We start from the raw sequence: 19,352 nt of genomic DNA, 5'->3' as shown, positions 1-19,352 counted from the left end.
AAAAATTACGATACCAGTACCCTTAAAATGATACCAATAACAATAGAGTAGTTCATTCGATACCTTTTTTTTCTACTTCATTTGATACCCATCATGTGAATGGAAGCATTCATTTGCTTATCAAATAGTTTGTTGACTCAACACAATATTTCACATGCAAGTCCATAATGACATAATGACACACTGTGCCACCACTCCTCCCCATCCAAATGGTTTTTACACAAATACATTTGAAAGTTCTCAAGTTATTGAAATATTTATTAAATAATGTACAAAACTGTGCAATGAAATATTGTCACCACATACTGTATGGGTTGAAACTGCTGCGGTAGTGGGCCAGTTGCACGTCATATTAAAGACCGCTTGTGGTGATTAGCTGCAAGCAAAATCATACAAATAGTCTTTTTTTTTTTCTAGATCTGGGTACAAAAAGGATTGAATGCGGATATTGTTTGACTGGAGAAGTTTTGATACTACTTGGTACTGGGTTTTTTCAGTTGGTACCTTTTTAAAGGTATCGAGTACTGATGCCCAGCCCCAGTTGTTGTACATAAATATCAGCTAGAACACTCTTGATCATAAATTGTGTCATATGTCAGCTTATTTTTACAAGCAGGAGATCATTATGTCACCTTGATTGACAGGTGAAACTGCAGTAAATCCTCAATGAAACCAATAAGTTAGCAATAAATGGCACTCATTTCCTGACATTATCTTGATAAATGTACAGTGCACCTAGTCAGCTGTCTTCCTTCCTGGTTGACATTCACCTCGGAGGTGTCAATGAGGGCCACGTTATTTTATTTATTTGCATGACAGTTTAAAAATAATTGCCTTGCAGAGACACTAATTTGGGACATGCCATACTATAATGTCATGTCATTGAAGACACAGGGAAGGGTTTGCCCTCTGAAAGTGATTAGAATGGAGTGAAGCGGGGAGGTGGAGTTAATGGTTTGTCAGGAGACTAATGATAGTAATGCATGGTGTGATAATTGTAATCCTGATTCACTATGTCTCCTCCTGGCAAGTTGTTGCTGCCCATGCCCTAATTTCCACAATGGCCATTTTCTTTCTCTATCTATTAAGAAAACTTTTTAACACATGCTTTCTTCCATGTTTTCAAGGTATCAGATCATGTTATCATTAGCAGCTCCACTCTAAACTGCTGACCTTATTCAACAGATTAGATTGTTGAATATGCTAGAGTAGACTTGATGCTCTCTCTCTCTCCCCTCAGATTGCTGTATAGTCTCTCCTGTGCTCTCATCTTGCTGCCATGTTGTTTGCTGTCAAATTGCAGCTATATAGCTATTTATTGATTCAAAGGTTTTGGGCTAGCATCTACCCAACTAAGCTTGTGCTAACAGTGAAGCTAAAAGCAGAAGCACTAGGCCAGGGCAGGCAGGGCTAAATGACTAAATGATTTTCCACATTGGTTGTAGTTCCACTGGTTTGACCTGCTTTTACCCAAATTCCTGCTCATTGATGTCACAGCAGCGTTAGCCCACAGCAGTGTTTTACTATAAGGTTTCCACAGCAAACCAGTCTGACAGACCAAACTGAGGTGTGGTCTGTCTTCCAGCAGTGCAACAGCTGTCTGTGTTTGTTGCTCTTTATTCCAAGAGACTGAGGTAACATATTCATTGTGATTAGGACATGCTGCTCTTTCCTGTTTTACAAATGCTTTTCATTGTGAATGAAAGGGCTTCCTGCTGGTCCTAGAATAGATGGCAGATGGTAGAGAGACAGAAAGTGACAGACAGAGAGCACGTAAATCTGTCTAGAAAACTATTGTGTAATAACAGAGGATAACCCTCCTCCTCTACCAGACCTCAGTCTGGTTTACACAGATTAGAGAGTCAGTTAATTTACAGTCTTAGATCTCAGCATGGGATACTCTGATAGTTTTACAAAAGAAGAGTGTCCTTGTGGTTTGAATCTATGTTCAGCAAGTCCATTTCAAGGGAGATGGCAGCTTTTATAATGTTCTGATAAAGCAAACTGTTGCTAGTTATTATTGAGGACAGATTTATTCAGGGTCTAAAGTATATTCTCACTACGGGCTATTTCCCTTTGTCTGGTGTTTGAATAAATGTTGCCTTAGTAAACAAGGCTTCTGTGCTGGACAATGGCAGCGATAACAGACATGGAGGCTACATCATCAGCTACTGAATGATGTCACCCTCTACAGTAATAAAAAACATTAAACACTGTGGCAGAAGCTTGTTTCACACTAGTTTTCAGTTCTTTCCTTCTAGCTGCTAGTAACACTTGTTCTGTAAGGTCCTTTATCACAATGTCATTGAGAGGGAACCAGGTTACGCACAAGTGAAGAATGTGGGTGGGGCAGAGCTGGGGGGAGGGTGTGTTCTGTCATTGATAAAAGGTGTTCCCATTTCGTTGAGCAATTCCTGGAACTGTGGTTTGTGTTTGCTGATTAGGACCCAACCAAGGCAAATTGTTGACAGTGGAGCCACTAGCTGTCAGAAAAGGCCTCCATCTACTGTTGCCTTTTTATCATTAGTAAGCCTTGAAATGAACACTCGTGACTAAATATGGGTAAATTGTGGCTGTAGCTGTTCATCCTGATAGGCATTTTGGCAAGGATTCAATTTGTGTTCACAAAACTACCCTTGAAATTTTAAATTAGGGGACCCCAAATTATGAAACTGCTAATCTGTTTGGTAGAGTAAAGCAGTCATTTCAGGTCTGTGGCATATGGAAGTTATGTCACAACCAAGATGCAAATAATTGACCACATAAAACGATTTATCTATACAACCACTGTTTCAAGTTTGATCAGAGAATAGCAGTCCAAATAGCCTCAGGTAATTGTATGACATTCATACAGCTGTGGTATGTGTTGCTGTTAGGTTGCAACAGTAGGGGAAGTTGCAACAACGAAACATGGCCTATGGGAAATGTTTTTGATAGTTTCATTTCCTTCATGTTTACTTCAGTGTTTCCAATTACAACTGGTTATTAGAAAGATTTGAAATTGTGTTTGCTTAATGATTACATTTGTCATGTTATTGTTAAAATGTGGTGTGCAGTGGTTTCATTTAAGTTGTAACCTTGATACTTGGGCATGTGTACCAGAGTCTTGACACTCCTGCACAGAGCTGTTTTGGCAGGGCCATCTGGTGCGGCTGCCCTCAGTAGGTAGTGCTGTGTCAGGGTTTGTGTGAGGCAGGCAGGATGCCCTGTTCCTAGCCTTGGCAGTAAGCTGGGCTGCAGAGCTTGCTGGTGTTATGTGCCGCAAAGCATTTCACCTATAGCCTCAAGCTTTTGATTTTATGCAGGTATCGTTTCACTACGGAGATAACAATCACAATAGTGTTACATTTAGTCAGTGTTTTGGGTCTCTTGTTTGTCATTCTGACAGCAGCAACACTACAGGGTAACCAGGGTAACCCACATCCATGAGGTAACTTAACCAGGCTACCTTGGCTAAGCCAGCTAGCATACATTCATGAGCATGCTAACAGCTAAGTGGTGCACTGCCAAAACGTTTTGAGTGGAACTTTCATGTTCCCCATGTTGGGGTAAGTGGATGATTAAACTATTTTAACAGCAATTGTTTGTGTCACGGAGCATACCAAACTGAGGAAAGTCACGTAGTGAACCAAACATCGTGCACCAAATGGTTTGGGATGAATACACGTATAGTTACACACCTATTGATAAGCTGTCGGTAGTCAGGCTGCAGTGAGAATTCAGTGTTGTGTAATGTGGTTGTAGTTTCCTCTTTGGCCCATGCTTTGAAAACTTGGCGCACAAGTAACTCTCCGCCCAGCTTCAAACCGTTATGACCAGTCCACAGCTCCATGTGTCTAAAGAGCTGCTGTTCAATGTCAGGCATGGTGACCTCATTGGCTGGCTGTGGTAATGTGGTGCAGCTGAGCAGAGAGTCAAAGCCTTATTATTGGACACTATTGTGTGTTATTTGGCCAGCACCAGGCATTTTAATTAATTTGATTGGTCAAAATCATTAACTGTACAAATGTTTACATGGTAACAGGGGCTCTCGAACCCCCTGACACTCACTGCAACACTTGAAAGTCACTTCCTGCTTTCTGACAGGTATTGTTTATTTCTCCCCACTTCATTTTGCTACATGGTTAACCTGGCATCTCTTGGCAAATACTGCAGTAGTTTGCAGTGAAACTGAAATAAACTAGAACTACCACTTCTCAAATGGCTACCTGGAGATGAGATTGAAGCAGGAAGAATGTGATCTCCATGTTGTAAATTTTTTTCTTGCAAAATATATCTTATTTAATTGTAGCTGTTTGCAGTCCATTTCTGTTCAACCTAACGTGCCGCCTGCTTTTTCCTACTCTCTTAGCTCCAAAACCTGGGGATCAATCCGGCCAACATAGGCTTCAGCACCCTAACCATGGAGTCGGATAAGTTCATCTGTATCCGAGAGAAGGTTGGCGAGCAGACTCAGGTGGTGATCATTGACATGGCTGACCCCAATACACCTATTCGCAGGCCCATCTCAGCCGACAGCGCCATCATGAATCCAGCCAGCAAGGTCATTGCACTAAAAGGTATGGCAGTGTATTGGCATTGCAGAGGCCACATTTCTCTAAATCAGTGTAGGAATTACCTGAGAGAAAGGGAGCTGCCCTGACAGGTTGTAAGAACACATTATATTACCTCATTGTTATATTTTAACTAAGGGGCCTGCAGCATTCAGCTTTGACATGTTTGTTCAGTATAGCAGCATTATCCATTTAATAATTAAAAGTATTTATAAATTATTTTCATCTATTTATGTCCATACACATCCAGCTACTTTAGTTTTCCGCTGTGAAGTAGTTTTTATTGGCCAACATGTATATTTTTTCCAAACATTTGTCCTGTAAATATTCAAAATAGCATATTTTTATTCTTTTTGTCCAGCATCCATGATTGCTTTGACTTTTTTGTTGTTTTTGTTTTTGTCTTTTCTATGTTCTTTTTTTTTTCTTTACTGCTTTCTTATGTGTTTGCAGACGGTGAGTTGAAATTTAACTACTTCATTGTGAAAGTGAAATCCTGTTTTCAAGACAGTATTTATGAGCAAAATGCACAGTTCCAAAATTATCCCATTCAGTATTGCCCTCTTTAGTAAACATATATAAAACATTGTGACCATATTGATCAAGCCTGACATGACCTTATCTACCATTGTGTTTCATTGGGCACTTTCAAACTCAGGTTTTGGTACAATACTCTTAAAGCCTGTAACTTAATGGCTTTGCTCTTAATATTTTCCGTATTTTAACTATTTTATATTTTTTGGATAACTCTTTGGAACTTTTCACATGTCTAGGCCATTGAAAATATTTCTTCATAAACAGGATTTAGCTTTCACAGCCTTATAGCTTGCTGGCATTCCATCATTTTTATTATATGTACAAGTGATTTAGAACCTGTTTTTACATGTGGTATTACTGTGGGTAAAAATTATTTCATTTTAATTCACGTCTTCTCAATTTCCATTTGAAATCCATGTCTTCTCCCATCTGTGTGAAGTTGTAATTACCCAAACCTCACTTGTTTCCCAGCTGTTTTTAATATTTGTTAATTCATTCAGCAGCTTTTGACAAAGTCATGGTTCTCTATACCAAGGACTGAAGATTAGTGTTTGCTCCAACTACCAGAGAATGCAGACTTAATGTGCTGACTTGTAACTTGTGTGGGAAGTCTGATGGTATCTGATAGCAGCATTGATTTTCTTACACATGTGCCTGATGGGACATCCTACTATCTTAAGTAGTCACAGATGAGGAGAGAACTGGTTCAAGAAGAGACTCCTGTGAGGCATGCTTTTCGGGGTGTGAAAATTAAAAAAGAAGCTTTAGATTTGATTGCTGATAAGAGTTAAGGAGCACTTGCTTTCCAGTAGATCCAATAGCAACAACAACCTTGTGTGTTTGTCTGTCTGTGTTTAGCTCTTGGGCTTGTCCCTAGCCAACTATTACAAAAACATCTTATGAGCCAAACAGCTTGTGTCCTAGGATTTTTGGCTAAACTATCTCCCAGTGGTTGAAATTGTATTCTATGAAATAAGTGGATGTCTAACAAGGTCCTTCAGCTTTCCTTGTAAAATGACTTATTTTGATCACTTAAAGGACCAGTGTATAGGGTTTAGTAACATCTAGCAGTGAGGTTGCAGATTGTAACCAACTGAATACCCCTCCCCCCTCCCCCTTCCCAAGTGTGTAGGAGAACCTACAGTGGCTGTGAATCTTGTGAAAGGCACTCTCTAGAGCCAGTGTTTGGTTTGTCTGCTCTGGGCTACTTTAGAAACATGGCGGGCTCTGTGCAAGAGGTCCCGCTCCCTATGTAAATATAAAGGACTCATTTTAAGGTAGCAAAAATACAATGATTCTTATCTTCAGGTGGTTATTCACTAATTAAAACATACTTATGAATATTATATTCCATTCATGCCAAGTCCATTCTGCTACGTGCCACTAAATTCTACACACTGCACCTTTAAAATGATCCTTAGTGCATTAACATGACCAAATGGTTTTCCCCAGTTCATTTTACTTGTATAATTGTGTAAACCACTAACCAGAGTTGAATGTACTGATTTCAATTAAACATGCCTAGTGAATCAGTTCAGTTCGTGTTAATGTTTTTACATTGAGGAATGAGGAGGTAATAATAGGTAATATGTCATTTCTGTTATGTTAATGCTGGGGTGGTGATGGTAAAAGGACTTGGCCCTAATCACTTTTAAATGTACTCAACTTTTCTTTGCTGTCCTCTCTGCTGAGGTCATGGTACAATGTACAGTTGTAAATTGTGTGTTGAACTTTGATAGCTCATCGCAGACAAACATGTGACATACAGACCTGAGCAGGAGTGAGCTTTACAGTACTTGCATCGCTGCACATTATGCTGCCGGTTACACAGCAAATACATAAGGGTTTGTTTCCAGTTTATACCACTTATTAAGAACGGAAAAATACCCAGACTTTTGAGAAAGAAGCAGATTGGTGTAAAGTGACTTTCACCTTGATTTCATTACTGTGCTTATCCAAAAGTTTGGGGGCCTTTCTGCTGCAAGAAGACACTGATCACCATAGTTGAGTCCCTACACATACAGTAGCATTACAGTAATGCACATTCCTCATCATCTACCACTCACAGGAGTTGTGTGGAATTGTGGAGGATGTGTGATGACTATGGTAAAATGAACAGGTAGCTCAATAGTGTTTGTTGAATCGAGAGCCACATTGGCTCAAGTTGTAGTATCTATGTGTTCCTCAGGGTCAGCGTAGACCCCTCCTCCCTCCCTCCACCCCCACTGTCTTTCCTGCTCAGTCTACCATAATGATGCTTCTCAGCCGACCTTGTCATGTGACACAGTATTGAGCCTTAACCGTTTCATGTAACCATGTCTGAAGGATGGACACAATGCGCACACACACCTCCAACAGCTGATTGTGATTCAATAAAAAAAAAATCCTTTTGCTTGCTCTGTGAAATTTGGCTGCTGCTGCAAGTGGTCCATTCACCACACCTGCTGATTGTACTCTGATCCCATGGCTTAGTGATGAATGATCTTGACGGTTGTGCTAACGCATTGGTCTCTGCTTTTTCTCACTCTGTTGATGAGTATTGAATAATGAGCAAACAAGGAAGTCACACTGCTTCTTAATAAAGCTATAGCTCTTAAACTAAATTAACCCTAACTAATAAAACCAAAAATGCAGGTGAGTGAACCTATTTTAAACGTTAAGTCTCTGGTCTGTTATCCAGACATGTCGAAACATATTTAACTTCAATTGTAGATAATCAACCATAATCATTATTGGAAACCTTTCCTGCAACTCTTGTTTAAATGTCCCTTTATTGCTTAAAATCTGTCCCTCCCCCTTAATTATGTCGCTACGTATCTGTTTCACTGTCCTATTTCACTGTTATGTTGACTCAGATGCAGATGTGTTTGCCTTTTTTGTGAGTTGTTTGTTCCTTGCGTCTCCCTTCTGTCTGCTTTGTTTCTATCTATGAAGGCTATTCATTTGATGGGGTGGGCCACGTAGTCGGACATAACAGTACTGTACACAATAGACATACTGAGTGCATTTCATGAACATCTTGCTAGAGTTTTGGTGAGATTAGTGAAATACTGTGTTTATTAGTCTGTATTCTTTAAATTTGAATTCATAATGACTATTGCTAAGAGTGCTAATGAATGAGGTACAGTAAGCATGTATTCAGTCATCCACACTCACAGACCACAAGAAGCACTTGTGACCTCTGTCTCTAGGTTTTGCTCACTGGATTGTTTAGTTAACACACATTGAAAGTAACTTCCCTCCTTATTCCTAACTTATTCATTTACTTTAATGTGCACATGCATCTGGCATTAGGCGACTCTGAAGTTATTGAGTCGTCAATTCATAATACAGTACCGTAATAGAATATCAATAGAGCTACAACAGAAAAATGTGCTTGCTAAAAGTGCACATAATTGACACAATGACACCTTGTGTAGCTTCTCACGTGGCTGAAATTTTATTCACTTGTTCTATGTTTTTCTATGCTATTTGTCTCACTACACTTCAGATATGACACAATTTCCGACTACAGCATGTACGGCATCCCCTATCTATCAGTCATGGCGTCCTTGCCTGATGACCTCTGTGCCATGACTACCAATTTTTCAAATTTGAATCTTCCTTTTCTATTACAAATTTGGTGTTTCTTTTCCTATGAATGACTGTATGTGTGTTTGCAGTCACACAGTTTGTCAGAAACTATAACAGTCTTCTGGGGCCTGGCTCCTGCCCTTTTTCTTCCCTCCTCTAGCCGCCAAAACTCTTCAGATCTTCAACATTGAGATGAAGAGCAAGATGAAGGCACACACCATGACGGATGATGTTACCTTCTGGAAGTGGATCTCCCTTAACACAGTTGCACTTGTGACTGACAATGCTGTCTACCACTGGAGCATGGAGGGTGACTCACAGCCTGTGAAAGTCTTTGACCGCCACTCCAGCCTGGCAGGCTGCCAGATTATCAACTACCGCACTGACGCCAAGCAGAAATGGCTCCTGCTCATCGGTATCTCAGCCCAGGTAATTGCTAATGTCTTCTTGTGTTAGTACCAAACTATTGTGTTCAGTGGTGTAGAATTTTAACATCTAAATCATGTCTGCATAGTAACCATACATAAACAGTAGTTTTTATCTAAAGCACTGGTTAGCCACTGAGTCTGTTCAATCCATATTTACATCTATTGTTTTGCTTGTTTTCAGCAAAATCGGGTGGTGGGAGCCATGCAGCTGTACTCTGTTGACAGAAAGGTTTCTCAGCCCATCGAAGGCCATGCCGCCAGCTTTGCCCAGTTCAAGATGGAGGGAAATACAGAGGAATCGACTCTGTTCTGCTTTGCTGTCAGAGGCCAGGCTGGAGGGAAGGTGACTGATGTTAATAAAGATATAGGAGAAATAGATTTTAATGCTATTGGCATTATCCTAAGAAAACCTTTCTGAGACCTTTTCTCACTAATGTTTTTTTTCCTTTGATGCAGTTGCACATCATTGAAGTGGGGACCCCACCAACTGGCAACCAGCCATTTCCAAAGAAAGCAGTGGATGTTTTCTTTCCTCCAGAAGCCCAGAATGACTTCCCTGTGGCAATGCAGGTGTGGAGCATAATTCCGTAATTGACCACCTGGCTCAGAAATAAGTGAAATCAGTAGCTTGATAGAGTGCCATAAAATCCACTTTACACATGTTTACATTACACGCAATGCGGCATATGCACAGCATCTTTACTGGTGAAAGAAAGTGTTTCCAGAGTCCACTGACTTCACCGTTGATCAGTGGCTTTAGGGACAGCACTGTGTTCATCTACTTTGACCTGTAACTCCAAGGGATAGAACTAATGACCTTTCTGTTATTGTTCTTTTGTTTTACATTTGTCTCAAAGGTACTTCATGGTGATGTGATATAACATCTCTGGAATTGAAATTTCTTACCCCTTATTGCTATTTTAAAGAGAAAAGTTTATGTGTGGTCATTTTTTTAACAGACACTATGTTTCATCTTTGTTTTTGACAGATAAGCTCTAAGCAGGATGTGGTTTTCCTTATTACCAAATATGGCTACATCCACTTGTATGACTTGGAGACAGGCACGTGCATCTACATGAACCGCATCAGTGGAGAGACCATCTTTGTCACCGCTCCACATGAGGCCACTTCAGGCATCATCGGGGTCAACAGGAAGGGACAGGTAAGAAAGTCAACTAATGCTCTTCCTAAGTGCTCAGGGAAATCAAATTTACTGCTCAGTCTCATTAATGTTAAAGTAGAATTATGATCTGTAACACCTAGTAAAGCATAATAACCATGGAGGTAAATATTAAGTCAGATACTTCAGCTGCATCCAAAAGTCATGCATCAAAAACAGTTATTCTTCATCACCAATATGACAGCGACACAACAGAGCCACTTCCTTATTATTTACCCCTTAAGTCTTCCGCAATCACATGTCCAGCAAATCTGACACAGGGTAATGAATGTAAATGAGCACATCAAACATCAGTCGTCGCATGGGGTACTAACAACAGCAACCCCGCGTTTGTCTGTCGTCATCAGGCAAGCTCAGACTGTGCCAGGAGGCATTATAAATAATCCAAGGTGTAGCGTTTCACACAGAGAGGGGAGAGGGTTGTGTCTTACTGCTTTTGTAAAGCTGAACCAGAGAGGAGAACTGGATCCAGCCAGCTGATGAATAATCTTCCAGCCAGGCCACACACCACATGAATAATTGAGTGAAGAGAGGAAAGCTGATCTGAGGCAATGACGGATCTTGCTGTATGCCAGAGCAGTGAAGTGCGTATGTGTGTGTACACACGTCACAAGCACACAAACACATACACAGAGGCAGTGATCTGGGAGATAATAGGCCGCTGTCTAGGCCTCTCTGTGCCTGCAGTTGAGGGGGTCAGTTACCAACAATGTTGGTAACCTGATACTAAGTAATACACTACTACAATACTTTAACTGTACATTCTTTTAAACCCACTGCAGTCAACATGCAAAATAATGACTTTCATAAACAAAAGCTGACCAGATGATTGGAAGTTCAGAAGTGATTTTTTATTGTCTATTTTTCTTCCGGGGTCAGCTGGACAAGCAGGACAGTGAAGAATGCATCAGATAGGCTTGGCTGTGTGGCTATGTGCTGTTAATGAAAAAGTTCAGGATTAGATAATAGGAGATTGAAATTTTAGTTAAAAAGTTGTAGTTGAATATTTGTGTTTGTGTATTACAATACTTGAGGTTACAATTATTATTAAGGAAACAAACAGAAACTTAACCTCTCTGAAAGAAATGTACTTTCCTTTCTTTCACTCAATGTCTATCATCATCCCCTGTGTGGGGTTGGTTAGAAAAAAACTTCAGAGAACTGAATGGTGGTTAACCACAGAGGTATGCTGTCTTGTCACCGTTGTGAGAAAAAAATCAGTGTTGTCACTGCTCTACTCTAAGGTAAGGTGCTTAGATCTTGATGTCATGGAAGGAACAAATTGGTTTCAATATGAAGAAAAGCCTCCTGGTCTCCTGTCCTGCAAACACCTTATTTTTTTCCCCACCTGCATTTCGCAAAGACCCGCCCTACTCTGCCTCTGATTGGCTAGTACTTGTTGCCTTTGTTGGTTAGGTTTAAGCATGAGGAGTGAGATGGTTAGGGTAAAAATATCAGGGTCAGAGCCAATCAGAGGCAGAGTAGGGTGGGGGGAAAAAACGCCCTGCAAACACACAATTTGAATTATTTTTATTAGTATCGACTTGTACAGTCTAAATCCATCTCTCCAGTATTACTGTTACCACACTTCCTAAACTAGTCCCTGTAGTTGTCAGCAAATTTTTTATTGGGAGCTATGCAGTTACTGCTTGTGTGTTTCAGTCTCAGCATTAGGACCTCTGAAACCGTGACTTAGACCAGGCAGTGTGTATGTGCTAGACCTGGCCTCGCATTGACATGTAATAATGATAGCCTCAGTGCTGAAGTGCTGCACTCAAACCAGAGAGGGACAGAAAAGGGAAAGGCGTGAGAGAAAGCGGCAGAGCAAGAGGAGGAAAAAAGGGCCCACCACCCATCAGCACATGATTTGAAGTGGGAGGCGCAGCCTGGTGCCCTCAATCCTCTTAGTGCTGGTCCTCTCATCCAATCACAACCTCCGCCTTATCTTCCACGTCATCAGCATGGCAGAGACCTGTGATGTCAGCCCTGTAGTTTTACTATTCTGTGTGTGTTTTTGATTCTGGGCCAATCTATCACTTGATACTTCAGCTCATCTGTCATCTGACACTCTGCTCTCGTCTCTTTTTTCCATCAGACTCTGATTAATGTATTTAAATCAGATGTTACATTTTAAATGTAAAAAAAACCAAAACAAAACTGAAGGGTATTGCTAAGTTGTTGACAGCACTCTGAGTTCTGTATTTTGCTATTCAAGTATTGGCTCACTTGGTCTGATGGTTTCTTTAATCGGCCATTAGACAGTAAATGTCAGGCCAAGCTTGGGTCAGTATCCAGCCCTTGCTTGTCTCACTCAAATGATTGTTTGTAATCGTCCCTGACTTTAATATCAGCATCATCATTTCTTTTGGACGCTGTAAGCTCCTCCCTGACCACACCTACATGCTGAGTAGAAAACAGCATTTCTACTAAGGGACCTATTTTTACTCCTTCTTTTCTGTCCATTTTTTTTCTATTTCAGCTACTTCTAGTTAGTTCACCCACATTATAGTGAGTAAGTGACCCTGCTTTTGTGGCAGTAAGAATGAGATCTACTCATCCGTGTTAAAAGCTGGGGCACGGACCTGCTGGGCTTGTTTGTAGAGGGGCCAACACAGGCTGTCTTTCTCCTTCGCCCCCCTCCCCTTTCCTCCAACCCGTTCATTCAACTTGTTCTCGCTCAGTTGCCAGACTGCTCACAAAAGCCATGCGTTACACTGACCCACTAATAATACATTTGCATTCAGCAGCCACAACCCAAGGCCAGACAGCTTTTAATGGAGTTTAATGCTGACGGACGCCCACAGTTAAATTCAGCTGAACTTGCTCACTCTGCTAATTTCTGGCACAGGATGTGAATAAGGAATGTATTGAGTTATGTCAGTGTGGTCTTGATGTAAGATGAGTTCAAATAAAATAGATCATCCATCATGTCCAGTCCCTCACATTCAAAGTCTTGCTAAACATAGTAGGGGTTAGGCTTGTACTTCATACATTACAGAAGCATGTAAGAAGGGAGACGTTTAGAAAAATAAGGTAGCTGGTATGGTAATAGTTAAATGAGCAGCTCCATGCCTAACTGGGTAAAGCAAACCCCTCAGTCCAAACCACACACCACACTTTTTCCTTTGTATGATGATGCTGCATATTGACTTGGAAATGGTGCATAGCTGTAACTCAACCTAATAAACAGGACTCAGCACAGCAATGCAATAAACAAATACAATACTACAAGAAAATGTGGTGTTTTCATCAGATTTATACAAAGAAAAAGCTTTTTAAAAGGATCACATGTGACAGAATGATCACAGCGTTCATCCTGAGTGGTCTTTAGTGCATTGTACTGTAATGTTCTCTATGTTTCCATGTAACACAGGTGCTGTCAGTCTGTGTGGAAGAGGAAAACATCATCCCTTACATAACTAACGTGCTGCAGAATCCAGATCTGGCTCTCCGTTTAGCTGTCCGCAACAACCTCGCTGGCGCTGAAGAGCTCTTTGCACGCAAGTTCAACAACCTGTTTGCAGCCGGCAACTACTCTGAGGCTGCCAAGGTGGCTGCCAATGCACCAAAGGTATTCATCCTTTAAGTATCGGGTCAATCAACACCTCTTTGACTTTGTCTGATAGAATACTGCAAGATCCTCATAGTTCTGTGTATTGCAGGGCTGTTGTGTTGAATTTGCTTTAGTTTAGTTACCCACTTGATTTGCATTTTATCAATCATGAGATTCTTACCTTCAGTTGACCATTTCCTCTCCCAGGGTATCCTGCGAACCCCAGACACCATCCGTCGCTTTCAGAGCGTTCCCACTCAGCCAGGCCAGACCTCCCCCTTGCTGCAGTACTTTGGCATCCTGTTGGACCAGGGCCAGCTCAACAAGTTTGAATCCCTGGAACTTTGCAGGCCTGTCCTCCAGCAGGGACGAAAGCAGCTTTTGGAGAAGTGGCTGAAGGAAGACAAGGTATTCAAGAGCTCGGCTCCCACTCACAGGAAGAGGCTCTTCCTGAGTCGCCTGTTTGTTTACATGACTTGCCTATTATCTTGGATCATGTGAGATCATCTGTTATGCAAGGAATTTGTGAAGTTTCCCTTACAAATTGTACATTTGGGTGGTTCTAAACTGCCTTAATGGTGAACAAAAGAATCTTGGATTGAGGCAGTAAATGCATGTGTGTTTGTATTTTCATTCATTTTGTTTTCAATATAGATATAAATTGTATTTGGAATTCTAGTCTCATTACTCTGAATTGCTCCCAGTGCTGATTACGTACTTGTCGTATGTTTCAGTTGGAATGCTCTGAGGAACTGGGTGACCTGGTGAAGGCAGTGGATCCCACCTTGGCCCTAAGTGTCTACCTGAGGGCCAACGTCCCCAACAAGGTCATCCAGTGCTTTGCAGAGACTGGTCAGTTCCCCAAGATTGTCCTGTACGCCAAGAAGGTATGTCTATCACACTGAGATGATATCTGAGCTCTTAGATTTGATGAAGTGCACAGAGAAGACAATCCATATGAAATACATTTTGAAACGGAAAGCCATCCCTAGTTTATTGAGATAGTATAATGCACTATGTTTAAATGTTTTTTGGCTTGATGAAGATGTGTGTCTCTACAAACTTATAACTAGGTTGTAAAGTAGGTTTTCTTCTGTTTTGTTTTGGTACCAGGTGGGCTACACTCCAGACTGGATCTTTCTGCTGAGGAATGTGATGCGGATCAACCCAGAACAAGGCCTGCAGTTTGCCCAGATGCTTGTCCAGGACGAAGAGCCACTGGCTGACATTACACAGGTCAGAGGAAGGGAAGATGGATTTCTTATGATCCATCAGTAACACATGGATGTTTTTAATAAAGTAAATTATAAACAATAAGCAAAATATAAACAAATGGATCTTGACTTTCCACTGTTTTATCATATTGTCAAGAGTGGAATCGATACATTTCCTCGAAATTGCCGAAAATATTCGAGTCACAAGACATGTTGACATCTGTGAACTTCAGCTATCCTGTAGTGCAAAGGAAATACATGTCTTCCTTTGCTTCCTGCCACTGCAGACTCTCTGCACTGCAAATGTTATCTGCTTACACAGCATCCAGTATTGCCTAAAGTGCTGTACTGACAGGTAACAGCGTATAAACATATTACATGGAAGGCTTTCTTTGATCGTAGGAACTGGAAATGTGTTGTATTCAACCAACCTCCACTTTTTATTGTAAGTGGCAGCTTTAAAGAACTATGTAGTCTCTCTGCATCTCTCTCATTTAATCTTGTCAGTGCAGTTGTGCAGAGCTGTAGGAGAGACAGACTGCAGCAGGAGTTACTTTTATGTTGGAGGGAGGTGTTGCACACTAACAGCTACAGTGCAGTAGTACATGTAGTTCAAATAAGGGTATTGACAAGTAATGTTGTTGTCAGGGTTGTAGTAGTTGAGTATCCACAAGCATGGTCCCTCCTTCTTTCTCAGTTTAAAGTTCTCTTCTGTGTCTCTCCCTGTCTGTCCAGATTGTGGATGTGTTCATGGAGTACAACCTGATCCAGCAGTGCACCTCATTCCTCCTGGACGCTCTGAAGAACAACAGACCTTCAGAGGGACCACTGCAGACTCGCCTACTGGAGATGAACCTCATGCATGCTCCACAGGTGGACACATCTACACATACTTTACTGGAAGGAACTGATAAATAGAACTGGCATACATTTTTTTCTAACTTTTTTTATCTTTTCATGTCATGGGTGTAGGTTGCTGATGCTATCCTGGGCAACCAAATGTTCACCAACTACGACCGCGCCCACATCGCCCAACTGTGTGAGAAGGCTGGACTCCTGCAAAGGGCTCTGGAGCATTACACTGACTTGTATGACATCAAGCGTGCTGTGGTGCACACACACCTCCTCAACCCAGAGGTAGGCTTCTGCAGGATGAAACTAAAACTAGAGGCTACTTTCTAATCAGATGTTCATTGCTCATTCAGTAATCTGATTAACTCCACGGTAGATACTCCAGTACATGTTGTACGACCCAAACTAACATTCCTTCCCCCACCTCCAGTGGCTGGTGAACTTCTTTGGCTCATTGTCGGTGGAGGACTCTCTGGAGTGCCTCAGGGCCATGCTGTCAGCCAACATCCGCCAGAACCTGCAGATCTGTGTCCAGGTGGCCTCTAAGTACCACGAGCAGCTCACCACACAGGCTCTCACTGAGCTCTTTGAGTCATTCAAGAGCTTTGAAGGTGAGATTCCAAACTTCATATTGTCATACTGCTTCAATTGATATTTGTATTTTTGATGCTTTGTAGTGAAAGTCAGTAATCTATAATCTAATCAGTACAAATGTTGGGTTTTTTTAAATTCATACACACTGATGATAAGCTTGTTCATTAGACCCATTACAGTCAGAGGCAAGAAGTATTGAAAAATAGCCAATGCAATCATTAAGTTTATTTTGTACAATAGGGCAATTCACCTGAAATATTTATGTACCCAGGCTAGACATTAGATTGTCATTTGGCAGCCGCTTCCTCATGCCCATGTACTTAGATAGATGTCCACTAACTATCTATTAGACCAGTAGGCGAGAGCAGAGGCAGGACAATCAATAGATTGTGCAGAATGGCCTGGGGGGTGAATCAGTTCAGCACATCTATTACTGGAATAATGGAGCATAAAGGTTAAGTAAGCTAATTGGGGGGGAAAAACTGCAGCCATGGAGCTACGTTGTGTCAATTGTAACTTTTCAAAATATATTACTGGATCCATAATGCTGTCTGTGTCTCTCAGGTCTGTTCTACTTCCTCGGCTCTATCGTAAACTTCAGTCAGGACCCTGAAGTCCACTTTAAATACATCCAGGCAGCCTGCAAGACGGGCCAGATCAAAGAGGTGGAGAGGATCTGTAGAGAGAGCAACTGCTACGACCCTGAGCGTGTCAAGAACTTCCTGAAGGTAAGGCTACAGGAACCACTGGAGTGATGTGAGATGAGATCAAACACTTTTCCTGGCCCTTTCTTTGACTTTTGTCACTCTCTCCCCCTTATTAGTCTTTATCTTTTTGTTCCTGTGCCTGTTTGATTGTTTGGGAACAATTACTTGATACTGTTGCCCTTTTTCTTATTGTTACATCCTATCTGAGACATAATAAGGACATTGAAGTTTCCCAGATTGATGCATCATGTTTGTCTTAGAGTAAAGTCATCAGGTTTTCAGTTTTGGAAATCTCATTTTCAGTTTGTTTTCATACTGCATATCGCATAGAGTCCACAGTCCTTTAAATTACTACAAACTATTAAAATTGACAGAAGCATATTTGTCCCCTTCTGATCATAATAGTGTTACTTTTACTAGCTCTCACCTAGCAAGTATTTATTTGCCTGTTTTGGTCGAAAAGAATGTTCAAACAACCATCCTGATGGTGGTGAATTATCTCTTGTGCTTTTCCTCTTTTGTCTTTGGATTGGCAGGACATGTATCAGGTAAATTGATCCCTCTCCACAGTACAGGATCTCTCCCTTCTTTTGTTTCTTTCTTTTGTTCCTACCCTTTAACTTTAGGCACAGGATTGAAACTGGGATTTGTATAGAGGCGTACGTGCTTATACATGACAATCCATATACCCACTGTGGGTGCAACCCGTGCTCTCGGATCTTTACATAGCCATTCATTGGATGTTCTGTGTGTGTGATGGCAGTTAATGGTGAACAAGTAAGGTTCCTGTACTCGATATTTGAGATCTATTAAGATATTAAAGGTCAAAGTGTGCGTATAGTGTGTAGTCCTGCAATAGGAGCCTCCAGACAGTTCAGCAAGTTCTTGAATAATATGAGGAGGTGCATGATCCCAGTTTGTTAATCCTGTATCAGTGTGGACGGCAGCAGTGTGTCAGCACAGCAGTGCATTGTGGTACAGAGGACTAGTGGTCAGTGCTGCCTAGTGCTGATCCAACAACTGGCAGCTCTCTGTTAATGAGCATAAAAGCTACTGTAGAATATTTAGAGGTCTTGTTCCTTCACACTACTGTGAAACACAAATTTTGCACAACTTAATCATCCTATCGTCTCTTAAAAAGTGTGTCCATTTGTTGTAGTGACAAACCTTTTCTTTTCCCCCCTGTAATATGGTATGAAATGTGTGATTCTTTTTAAGGAGGATTGACGTTGCTGGAAAATCTTCAATTTCATTTTTATGTGAAATAAATGTCTTGTTATTGTACACAAGTCACCAGGCATCAACAATACTGTCAAACCTTCGGTATTAAGTGTATTTCATTTAAAAATCAATCACCCTTGTTGCGTCAGGTTTGGTAGATGTCTTGTGGTTGGTATAGAGATGTTCTTGTTGGATGGGATGTATTGCTGACCTTTTTCCCTCCAATGTGTGTGACGAACAGGAAGCCAAACTCACTGACCAGCTGCCACTCATCATCGTCTGCGACCGCTTTGACTTTGTCCACGACCTGGTCCTCTACCTGTACCGCAACAACCTGCAGAAGTACATTGAGATCTACGTTCAGAAGGTGAGGCTCAATGGAGGCGCATTCAAATGCATCATGACAATGACTATACATCCTCATATTATGGGTGTAAGAGAGAAAAAGAGATTGATTGTTGTGTGTTTGTGTCTTAGGTGAATCCTAGCCGTCTGCCTGTGGTGGTTGGTGGTCTCTTAGATGTGGACTGCTCAGAGGATGTCATCAAGAGCCTGATCCTGGTTGTCAGGGGACAGTTCTCTACTGATGAACTGGTCGCTGAGGTGGAAAAGAGGAACAGGTGCGGCACCTTCCCACATACATGTTTAAAGTTCGAGTACTTTCTCTCACAGCCGCCTGTTTTTTTTGTTTTGTTTTTTTTACCCTAGGACACTAAAAGTCACCAAAATTGAATTAATTATCCTCTGAATTGGTCTGCTTTCTGTCTTTCTGTAGATCAATTTAAAAAAACATAAGGACTTTCTGTTCATGAAAGTATTTCCATTACTTTATTTTTCTGCAACCATTAATATAATAATCTGCCAGAAACATTTGGCATTAGAAGTTGACTGAGTCATACAAATTTTGATGCAGTGAGTAGCGGAAAAGAAGTCATGTTTT

At 41.2% G+C, this 19,352-nt stretch overlaps 1 protein-coding gene across 4 annotated transcripts in view; it reads left to right on the top strand.

Moving 5' to 3' along the window:
- Window positions 1-19,352, top strand: part of cltca (clathrin, heavy chain a (Hc)) — a 33,942-nt gene that overhangs the window by 6,588 nt on the left and 8,002 nt on the right. For 2 of the 4 annotated variants that reach the window (XM_044371346.1, XM_044371344.1), the window contains exons 2-17: window positions 4,352-4,559; window positions 5,007-5,009; window positions 8,824-9,092; window positions 9,273-9,434; window positions 9,548-9,661; window positions 10,080-10,253; window positions 13,645-13,842; window positions 14,032-14,232; window positions 14,559-14,711; window positions 14,938-15,060; window positions 15,774-15,911; window positions 16,011-16,175; window positions 16,321-16,501; window positions 17,049-17,212; window positions 18,654-18,779; window positions 18,890-19,032. In XM_044371346.1, coding sequence (XP_044227281.1) covers window positions 4,352-4,559; window positions 5,007-5,009; window positions 8,824-9,092; window positions 9,273-9,434; window positions 9,548-9,661; window positions 10,080-10,253; window positions 13,645-13,842; window positions 14,032-14,232; window positions 14,559-14,711; window positions 14,938-15,060; window positions 15,774-15,911; window positions 16,011-16,175; window positions 16,321-16,501; window positions 17,049-17,212; window positions 18,654-18,779; window positions 18,890-19,032 — 2,522 coding nt within the window. The remainder of the gene's footprint in view (window positions 1-4,351; window positions 4,560-5,006; window positions 5,010-8,823; window positions 9,093-9,272; window positions 9,435-9,547; window positions 9,662-10,079; window positions 10,254-13,644; window positions 13,843-14,031; window positions 14,233-14,558; window positions 14,712-14,937; window positions 15,061-15,773; window positions 15,912-16,010; window positions 16,176-16,320; window positions 16,502-17,048; window positions 17,213-18,653; window positions 18,780-18,889; window positions 19,033-19,352) is intronic. The other 2 variants (XM_044371347.1, XM_044371345.1) reach the window with 1 other exon arrangement.

This window comes from Thunnus albacares, chromosome 13 (genome assembly GCF_914725855.1).
Source record: "Thunnus albacares chromosome 13, fThuAlb1.1, whole genome shotgun sequence".
In the NCBI taxonomy this organism is placed as follows: domain Eukaryota; kingdom Metazoa; phylum Chordata; class Actinopteri; order Scombriformes; family Scombridae; genus Thunnus; species Thunnus albacares.
Note: the sequence above shows the minus strand (reverse complement) of the source record. Positions and strands in the feature narration are given on the sequence as shown.